This window comes from Liolophura sinensis, chromosome 4, assembly GCF_032854445.1.
Source record: "Liolophura sinensis isolate JHLJ2023 chromosome 4, CUHK_Ljap_v2, whole genome shotgun sequence".
Lineage (NCBI taxonomy): Eukaryota > Metazoa > Mollusca > Polyplacophora > Chitonida > Chitonidae > Liolophura > Liolophura sinensis.
Window position 1 is genome coordinate 19,245,049 of NC_088298.1, and position 10,593 is coordinate 19,255,641.

The 10,593-nt window shown below is 43.2% G+C and overlaps 1 protein-coding gene across 1 annotated transcript in view; it reads left to right on the forward strand.

The window, feature by feature from the left end:
* Positions 1 to 10,593, forward strand: part of LOC135464500 (titin-like) — an 86,781-nt gene that overhangs the window by 73,311 nt on the left and 2,877 nt on the right. The window contains exons 79-93 of the mRNA XM_064741925.1: positions 371 to 676; positions 995 to 1,297; positions 1,751 to 2,053; positions 2,399 to 2,701; positions 3,123 to 3,422; positions 3,665 to 3,970; positions 4,252 to 4,557; positions 5,092 to 5,397; positions 5,863 to 6,168; positions 6,601 to 6,906; positions 7,234 to 7,536; positions 7,835 to 8,140; positions 8,422 to 8,724; positions 9,323 to 9,625; positions 10,020 to 10,329. Coding sequence (XP_064597995.1) covers positions 371 to 676; positions 995 to 1,297; positions 1,751 to 2,053; positions 2,399 to 2,701; positions 3,123 to 3,422; positions 3,665 to 3,970; positions 4,252 to 4,557; positions 5,092 to 5,397; positions 5,863 to 6,168; positions 6,601 to 6,906; positions 7,234 to 7,536; positions 7,835 to 8,140; positions 8,422 to 8,724; positions 9,323 to 9,625; positions 10,020 to 10,108 — 4,349 coding nt within the window. The 3' untranslated portion in view covers positions 10,109 to 10,329. The remainder of the gene's footprint in view (positions 1 to 370; positions 677 to 994; positions 1,298 to 1,750; positions 2,054 to 2,398; positions 2,702 to 3,122; positions 3,423 to 3,664; positions 3,971 to 4,251; positions 4,558 to 5,091; positions 5,398 to 5,862; positions 6,169 to 6,600; positions 6,907 to 7,233; positions 7,537 to 7,834; positions 8,141 to 8,421; positions 8,725 to 9,322; positions 9,626 to 10,019; positions 10,330 to 10,593) is intronic.

Sequence of the window (10,593 nt, forward strand, 5' to 3'; positions counted from 1 at the left end):
TGGAAAATAAACCTTCAGGTTTCCGATCGTAGCCGAGAAAGTCTGCAACAACTTGTGGCAGGTCGTAGGTGACCCCCGGGCAGAGCCCCATTACCATAATGCTGGCCGCCCTCGCAAGTAATATTCTTGAGTACGACGTAAAACACTAGTCAAATAGATCGATAAAAAAAACTCTACAAAGGAATATATGTAATTCAGGACAAAGAAAATTATTCAGTCCCCGTTCTGTATGTCATGTAATGCTGAATGCTGCAGCAACCAAATAAATCTCTCCATCCAGTACTCTTAGCGATACAATCACGAGGAATGTAAAAAGATAAAATTACAAAAATGTCTTTAGAAAAAATTTTTGTACACTGTCATTTCACAGAAAAACCGTCGGCACCAGTGGGCCCTCTTGTCATTAGTGACGTAACAGAAGACTCTTGTGAACTGGAATGGAAGGCGCCAGAAAGCGATGGCGGTCTCCCCATCACCGCGTACTGCGTGGAGATGAGAGAGGTTCGTCGCAGCGCCTGGACAAAGTGTGCCGAGATCAAACCGACGCACGCGCGCTGTCACGTTAGCGGCATGTTGACCGACAACGAATACATGTTCCGTGTCTCAGCCATTAACGAGGAAGGTCAAGGACCCTATCTCAACTCCGTGGATTCAGCAAAACCAAAGAAACCAGTCTGTAAGTTTATGAGGTTCTTCGTTCTTTCTGAGTTGTGAAAAAGCAATGTATTGGGGTTGTCAAACAGCTACTTTCTACTTTTGTGAAATGATTACGTACTTTTTCAGTTAAGATTCTGTTCTGTTAAATATCAGTAAATATTAATCAGAAAAAAATCATCTTTGCAAACGCTACTGTTTGAACGTGGCAAATAGAGAAACTTCGACGTAAGAATCAAACAAAAGAAATCTTTGAAATCAACCTCGCTGTGTATGTGTGATGAACCATTCCACAATTAGCGGAAACAGTATGTAACTTGCTTTCATGGATTCCTTGTAGCCGTGCCTAAAGCCCCCGAATCGGTCAAGATCACGGAGATCGGACAGGACAATGCCTCCCTGGAATGGCGGCCACCGCTAGATGACGGCGGATCTCGCGTCACACGTTACATCATTGAGAAGATGCGTGACAACGCGGACGGCTGGACCAAAGTGGCGACAGTTGATGCCTACAAGACCCATTATGACGTTCCTGACCTCGAGGAAGGTAAAGGTTACTACTTCTCTGTCAGCGCCGAGAACGAGGCCGGCGTCGGAAAACGATGTGAGACGGAAAAACCAGCCCGACCGAAGCGCCCTCTGGGTAAGTCTCTTACCTGCACTATAACTCAATTAGCCTCGTTACTGAACTTTACTGCCGAGCTGTGACAAAGGAAACAAGTGACTTTAACAGTTTCGATGACCAATATTTGTTATCTTACCCTAAGAAGCAAATAAGGGCAATTTGTAGATTTTGAACAAGACACCTTATTCTGTGAGTAAAGAGGTCAGTACATAGAAGAATGTTGCAAAATGTTTAAGTGTTAAAACAAAATGAAACTCAAAACCAGATCAGGACAATTTTTCTGTTTTGTCATTTTAGGGCAGTTTAGTTCAAACTGTATATGAATATTTGTGAAATATATGTGTGATAATGTAGTTTGTTTTTATTTTATAACGTTTTCTTTTGAAGTTTAAATTAAAATTGAAATATTTCCCTGAATGAATAAAAAGGCTAACAATGATGGAACTTCTTATTTTAACTTTTTTTTCATAGCCAAACCATCACCTCCTGTTGGACCTGTCGAGGTATCTGACATACAGCGAGCTTCCGTGAAGTTGTCATGGAAACCATGTCAGAATGATGGCGGTGCACCTGTCACTTCCTACACCGTGGAAAAGAGAGAATCGTGGAAATCCAATTTCTCCTTCGTGGAGAAGATCTCCATACCAAATACGTCTTGTACCATACCCTTCCTGAAGGAAGGTCAAGAATACTATGCCAGAATTCTGGCAGAGAACTCTGTGGGCTTGTCCAAGCCTCTGGAATCTGACAGCTTCGTACCCAAGAGCCCATACAGTGAGTTGACCAATAATTCTATGGACATCTGGTACTGTCATGACAACATGGAAACATCAAATATCTCTTATTATATGTTGTGACAGTGAGCGAGTTAAGGTTAACGCGTGGGTGCTTTGCACAGTGTAACGTTCCCGGAAGACCACTTCTGTTCCTCCAATATGGAAAGCAATCTGTACGTCACATGTGGGAAAGCTCGTCAGTGACTTGCCAAATGGCAGTTCATATATATATATATATATATAATTCGAGTGTCAGGAGAATTCGGGTTAACCAAAATTAAAGTAACTTTTTAATATACTTACAAACACTGTGATGAAATTTAATCATTAAATTCCATTTTAGATCCACCCTCACCGCCGCAGAACCTCACTGTTACCGAGACCACAGCTGACAGCATTACTGTCCAATGGAAACCGCCTGCCGATGATGGCGGACTTCCGCTACGAGGCTACATCGTGGAGCGGCGCGAGAAGCGTCGCGCAGCCTGGATGAAGATTGCCAGCGTCAAACCAACGACGTTGTCGTACCAACTGGAAAACCTAACGGAGGGCAATGAGTACATGATTCACGTGATTGCTGAGAACGACGAAGGTCAAAGTGCACCTGCGGAAACCGCGGAGGCCGTTAGACCCGAACGTGAACCAGGTAGATGTCACAAGTCTAGGTGTCCCAAGTCTATGTGTTGAAATAGTTAAACCAGAATTGCTTGATACGATACTTATTGCTTTACGAGAAACGGAAGTGTTTAATATGGTCTTAATTTTCTCCCGAAAAGTGGAAATCATTAACATTTCCCGATTGCATCCCGAATAACAGATTTCCAATATGTCTCGATTAATTCCGGTAAAATGGAAATGCCTTTAAAAAAGGATGTGAAAGAAAATCAGAATTCCTAATTCCTAAAAAAAAATCTTCAGAGAAGTGGTATGTGCTTAATATGTTCCTGATGGCCTCCCTAAAATTGATTATGGTTAAGGTCCTAATTCTGTGTGAAAGACACGTAAATATTTGATAAAGCCCTGCTTCATTCCGGAAGTGCTCAATACGGTCTTACTTCCGCTTGCAGGTGTTCCAGAGCGCCCAATGTCGCCGTTACGCGTCAGTAACGTCACCGCCAATAGCGTAACACTGGACTGGCTGCCTCCCAGAGACAACGGCGGTGCGCCCATCACAGGCTACAAGATCGAAATGTCTTCTGACGAGGAGGCCTGGACGAACCTGGCTTTGCTCGAAGGGGAGGGAACTCAGCTACGAGTAGCTGACCTGGAACAGGGACGCCCTTACTATTTCAGGGTGGCTGCTATGAATAAAGTGGGCACAGGCAAACCGATAGAATCGGACAGAGTTGTTCCAAAACGACCTGTTGGTGAGTGTGAAATATTAATCAGTTTTACTCTTAAATTTCTTTGATTAATAAGCCTTGGACGTTAGTTATGTAATGGATGCAATGGATGATTCACATTGTCTAGTATGATCGTCGATTCTGTATGTGTAGCCATTGTTACGAATGTAGCGAGTTAGCAAAAAAGATACATAGCGAGTTAGCTACAAGCATACTTACATTTTACAATAGATTTGATTTTACCCTTTGGAACGTGTCTTTTCCAGGTCCCCCTGGTACTCCGATTGGCCCAATCGCTGTTACCAATGTCACCAGAGACTCCGCCTCCTTGGAATGGGAGGTGCCAGAAGACGACGGCGGGTCTCCACTGACCGCGTATGTCGTGGAAAAGCGCGACGCCAATCGCACGAGCTGGCAGAGGGTGGACAAAATCTCCGACACTCTCACTTCGATCAACTGCCGTAACCTGTCTGACGGCTGTGAATACTTCTTTAGGGTGTTTGCTGTCAACAAAGCCGGCAGCAGCGAACCTCTCGAAATGGACAAACCCGTACTGATTAAGAGCCCGTACGGTGAGTTGAATGACCACGGTTCAAACCCGACCTCTGGCAATTTTGCTTCTACTCAAATGACTCAATTTTTCATGCCATCTGCACATGAACTTAAACTTATTCCACTTTTGTCATTACTGAAAATTTTACTAAATTTTACTGTTTTACTATGCGTATCACAAAAAGTAAGTTACACTCGTCTTAATTGATCAAATACTTTAGCAAACTTGTCTGTCTTTTGAAGGACTGATTCCGACTATTTTCAACTGTATTTTCAATAATTGTATTATTTTAATTTCCAGATGTTCCTGGTCCTCCGAAAGGACCGCTCAGAATCTCCCGTATCACCGAGGACTCTGTGGATCTGGAATGGGAACCCCCAGAGAAAGATGGCGGAATACCTATCCTGAAATACGTGATCGAGATCCGAGAGTCCCGCCGCAGCACTTGGGGACGGGCTGGCATTACAGACGGCATGACCACGCGATTTACACCGCGAAATCTAGTCGTCGACAACGAATATTTCTTCCGCATCCGAGCAGTGAATGAAGAAGGAGAAGGACCGCCTCTTGAGAGTTTGGAAGGTGTAATACCTGTCATCAAAATAGGTAAGTTTCCACTTGAAATGTACAATTTTGGTAGCAGTTGTTTTTGTGCTGAAATATGATTTCCTGAATTAAGTCGCACGTGCTCAAGGTTCGGTGGAACCTTATGCAAGTATTTTGTGATTTGGATGGAATGATCATATATAAAACTGCCCCTTTCGAGAAAGCTAAGATTCACGCTGATGAAACAGTATCACGGTAACTAAGAAATTGCCCTCTGTAGTTCCAGACCTTGCCACTAGACTGGATCTGAGCATTATCAGTATCGATAGTTGGGAATTAAAATGGAGAACACAGAAGTATTTGGTTGTGCAAGTGATGTCAAGTCACGGTGTTAAGTGGCGTGCCACAACTTTGGTCATGAAGTGTTATACCTTAAATAGGTCCTACCAGGCTAATCTGAAATTTCACGAGACTGTACTTTACCGGTACTACGTATACCAATTCTGTTCTTGTTTTGGAGTAACACACCTCGCATTGCATTGTTCCCCGGTCATCTATGATGAACCAGAGATTCTGGTTTCTTGTCATTTCCAGAGCCACCTACAGCACCCGTTTACGTCAGAGTGTCGAAAGTAAACGCCGACAAATGCAACTTGGAATGGAAATCTCCAATGAGTGACGGTGGGTCGAGAGTGAAGCGCTACATCCTTCAGATGAAGGAGGACCGAGCATCCAGTCCCTGGCAGGATATTGGTTCCGTGGAATCCTACCGCAACACGTTTACGGCGAAGGATTTGGAACCTGGCAAGAACTACCTGTTCGCTGTGTCGGCTGAGAATGACGCTGGTGTCAGCGAACCAACAGTGACAGAGAAACCAGTGTCACCAAGGAAACCACTGGGTGAGTTAACATTCAAATACATACATAATTTGGCACTTCCTTTCTTCATTTGAGTGAGCTGTGGATTTTTAGGATAGTGTGTACATTTCAGCCCATTGGTAACAAGAAGATTAGAATCCCAAATGAAAATCTTAAAAGTAGAGGTTCCATAAAATTTCAGAGGAACAACAGATTTTCAGTTGGGTAGTGTGAGGAAAACTTGTATAACAGCACTATATTTAAAGGTCTCGAAAATCACAAAGTGATCAATTCATTATTTTCTATGCCATTTTAAACTTTTTTTGCACTTTTTGTTCCAATGAAATTTTATTAGTGCTCAAGCTGTTGACTTCATTAAGGTGTTATGCTCTTGAAAAGTAATAGATCTGGGGTTTTACTTTTATTGCTAAAAACAGTTCTTAGACTAAGTTATGTCCCCAATAGAAGAAATGATGAATAATTAGTTTTTGAATATCTTCCTTTTAGCTGCACCATCTCGACCTGTCGGACCGCTCATGTTCAGTGACATCCTTAAGGATTCCGTGACCGTTGCTTGGCAACCAAGTAAAGAAGATGGCGGCTCGCCGATCACGGGTTACGTAGTTGAAAAGAAGGAACAGTGGAAGTCCAGCTGGCTCTACGTGGACAAAGTCCGCCCTAGTCACACTAGTCTCACGGTGCAACACCTATTGGAGGGGACAGAGTACAAGCTTCGAGTCCTGGCCGAGAACGCCGTTGGTACTTCCGAACCTCTTGAAGGAGATACGGCAATTGTTCCCAAGAGTCCATACAGTAAGTTGTCTTTAACTTTTGCATCGGTGGATATCAGTTTTAACCTTGCTAAACGATGGTCACCTCACTACTGGAACTCCTAACATTGGCAGAGAGCTTTTGGCTGCGAAATAGCCATTCATGACTAATTCTCCGGTTATAATTAACATATTTAAATGTCATTCTCAGGGAGGCTGACACTGTTTGGCCACAAGAAAAGTCTGGTGACTTCTACATGAGCGACTTATTTCGTTTAACCCTGGTCTGGACATTACTATCATGCCAACCAGAGACAACAATTCCATACTCCATTAAGAAAGATCGTCTTTGGCTATCCGGAAACACTGACGTGTGCTTTAGTTTATAATGGTAGAAATTACCTGTTGGAGATGGGTGGGTAAGCGTGAGACTTACAAATCGAAATGTAACCTAATGTGCATATTGTTATCACAGACAAACCCGGTGTTCCTGTTGGACCGCTGGAAATCTCAGACGTCGACTCCACATCAGCGACAATCAGCTGGAAACCACCGACAGACGACGGCGGACTACCCATCAAGCGCTACGTCATTGAACGACGTGACGCCAAACGCTTCGCCTGGATGAAAGTGGGAACGTCAAAACCACACTCTACCTCGTTCACCGTAGACGGGCTCCGTGAAGGTAACGACTACTTCTTCCACGTCATGGCTGAAAATGACGAAGGTGTGGGTGAACCTCTGGAACACCTGGAGCCGGTTACGCCAAGGAAAGCGCCAGGTGGGGAAAAATAAGGAAAACCATTTCATATACCTTGAATGTTTTGTCCTGTTTTAATTTCCACAATTTTTTGTCCTTCTTTTCCTGTTGAAGATTTTACAGTTGTTTCTTGTAGTGTTCATGTCTTCATTTAATTTCTTCAGGTAGCGTTGATGTTTATTAAAATCTGTTGTACTTAAGTTGATGCTGCTTCTCAAATTAACGTTGAAGGCATATGTGTAAACATGTGAGCTGTTTATCAGTATAACTTGTTATTTACAAAATTTTATGCTCTTTCTTTAAAGTGTTGTTTTAACTCCCATGTCTGGTCTTCTTATGAATATTCAGAACGACCTGGACCAATCACAGGTCGACTTAGAGCCAGCAAAGTGACGGCAAACTCAGTGACACTAGACTGGACTCCACCAATGGAAACCGGCGGATCACGTCTTTCAGGCTACCTTATCGAGGGATGGAACAAGAAATCTGACTGGTTCAAACTGGACGAGATCGATCCAGACAAAATGCAGTATGTGGCTCGTAATTTGGAGGAGGGTGTGGAATATGACTTCCGTATCAGTGCCAAGAACGCCGTGGGCATAAGCAAATCCGTCTCCCTGGATAAGACGGTCAGACCCACAAAACCAGCAGGTTGGTGCTTAATAATTGCCAGATTACAAATGTATTTCAGACCTCTTTCCATCAATGGACTCTCAAAATCCACGTCATTCTATTTAAAGCCGATTCTGTTTACAGCCATAAAGTTTATCAAGTATTATTGCTAACGATAATGGGTCTGCGATCATTCACTTGGCAGTTTCCTTTATGGTTTTCAAATGATTTAGGACTTGACGCTTAATTTAGATTCAGTCACAAAGAACAAATGAATCAGTGCAAACAGACAAATAAAATTGCCTGTCAATATATCGCATACTTTCTCATTTACCAGAATCTCCCGGGGCTCCGACTGGTCCCTTGGAAGCATTAGACGTGAACAAGACGTCCATGACCTTGAAATGGAAACCTCCAGCCAATGATGGCGGAAGTCCGATCACGGGTTACATCATCGACAAGCTGGACGTGCAGTGGGGAGGATGGATGAGAGCTGCGCGTGTCGCTGCCGGCGTTAACGAATACAACCTTGCCGGCCTCATTCAAGGTCATGACTACAACTTCCGGGTTTACGCGGAGAACAAACTCGGCGCCGGAGATCCAATTGAATTGAGGCATCCAGTCACAGCCAAGAGTCCATATGGTGAGATTTTATTACATAGGCTAATCAGACTTGTCTATCACGTGGTGCTAGTTTCATTAGTTTATCTTCAATTCATTGATGGTGGGGTTTTTTTCTTTTCAAATAGGCCTAACATAGCGAAAACTTGGTACTCGTTACTCAGTGAAGTTCACAATACATGGAAGTTTAAGGTTTCTTCTTGAAAGCTCTTACAAGAAAACAAAAGTTATAAAACAATGAATGATCTTCATTCGATCCATTATATATACCTCTTGGGAATACTTATGGCTTCTATTTTCCAGAGCTTCCATCATCTCCTCGAGATCTCAAAGTAACAGATATTAACGAAGATACTGTCGGGCTGGAGTGGTCTCCCCCTGACAACCTAGGCGGTACTGATCTGCTTGGTTACGTCATCGAAAAGCGTGACGCAAGCAGGACGCAATGGGTGAAGATTGGACAAGTCAAACCCGAACTTAACCGCTACAACGTGAGAAACTTACTTGAAGGACGAGATTACGTTTTCCGGATCTTTGCGGAAAATACGGAGGGGCTGAGTGAACCAACCACACTGATGTCGCCCGTCATGCCACAGCGCCCTGTGGGTAAGGAACATTGTAATACAAACCTGCAGATATAGTTAGACAAGTTCCATGGCAAACAGTATTGCCAACGTTCAATGATCTTTGCAACAGTTGTCAGTGTCCATTGTGTCTATCCTTTGTTGGTATCAATTGCTGATATATCCACTGTTGATAGCTATTGCTGATATCCTCTGTTGATATTCGTTGCTGATATCCACTGTTGATATCCATTGCTGATATCATTGCCGATATCCTCTGTTGATATCTACTGATATATTTTTATCATTTGCTGATATCCATGGTAGAATATTTGAACATTTAAACGTTCTTGGTACACGTTACTGGTAATCTGTCTCTAGTATCTTGTTGATATATGTTTACGGATTGTATCTTTAATTGTTGCCCAACATCATCCACTGCAACGTCATACGCAGGAGTGTTAAGATTTTGAATGCTAGCTCCAAATTGTGTTCTACATGTCATGTAAGTTACACATGCTGCTATTGTTTTGTGATGCATGATCCTACATTGAAATTATATATCCTACTTAACGTTACATAAAGACTTCTACCATTTTCTGCTCTCATCCCTCATGTTGTTATCTCCTTTTCTTCGCCAGAGCCACCAGGTGCTCCCGACAAGCTGGAGATCTCTAACGTCGGCCGTGACTCGGCAACACTGAGCTGGCGGAAACCACGTTACGACGGCGGCGCTCCGGTACGAGGCTACGTCATCCAGCAGCGTGACGGCAAAGCGGCGACGTGGTCAGACATAGGTGACGTCGACGCCTCCACGTACGTGTTTGTCGCCAAAGGTCTCATCGAAGGATACGAATACTATTACCGGGTCGCTGCTAAGAACAGCGCCGGCTTAGGAGAACCTGTTGAGAACAGAAGGCCAGTTGTCCCGGAACGCCAAATGGGTAAGTCATCCGCAATCTGTTATCCGATTTAATTTTTGATTGTAAATAGAGAACCTTTCCCGCCTAAAGTGATTCGGGTCCAAGTTGTGTGGTCTTTTGTTTATACCCGTTATTAACATTCAAAACATTGGTATAAATTGTAATTGTGACCTAGGACAACCACATACTGTTTTCCTCGCCGAACAACGATTTGGGTCCTAAATCCTGTATTGCCGTCTTACACGCTTGCTTGATCGGTACCCAGTGGCTTCAACAAGTGATAGAAATCAGGAAGAATCAAACAAAGCTATTGATAATAATATTTCTAATATGAGTCTTCGATTGATTCAGATTTTGCATGAAATTTTATTCATATCTCCTTCCAAGTACGATATTATTTAACCATTTTTACAGAAAAAACCGTCAGCACCTGTGGGCCCGCTTGAAGTGTCCAACATCACCGACGAGAAACCTGACGTTGTCATGGTTACCACCGGAGTCTGATGGCGGATGTCCCGTTGTCTGGCTTCGTTATTGAGAAGTGTGACGCCAAACGCGGTTAAATGGTTACGTGTAGGTCGCGTACGCCCCGAAATTCTCACTTACAATGTTGACAACCTAATCGAAGGTACAGACTACGCATTCCGAGTCATGGCGGAGAACGACGTTGGCCTCAGTGCTCCTCTGGAGACAGGAAAAGTCAGTCATGACCAAGAGTCCGTTCGGTAAGAATTCTGTCCTGGCTTCTTGACTTTGGGTTGGAAAGTGGGTAGCTCCTGCAGAAAGATTCTTGTACAGTCAAATATTTGTTAATTTTAACAAAAAGTCTGTTGTCTGAGTGATACTAGAATGCATTTTGCAATTGCAACATATTCTGTTAAATATAACACACATGTTCTATTAATTCAACGTAAAGATTCAATTGGACTGACAGGATATTGTGTTGAATATGACAGAGTGTTATGTTACATTTATATAACAGAATACAT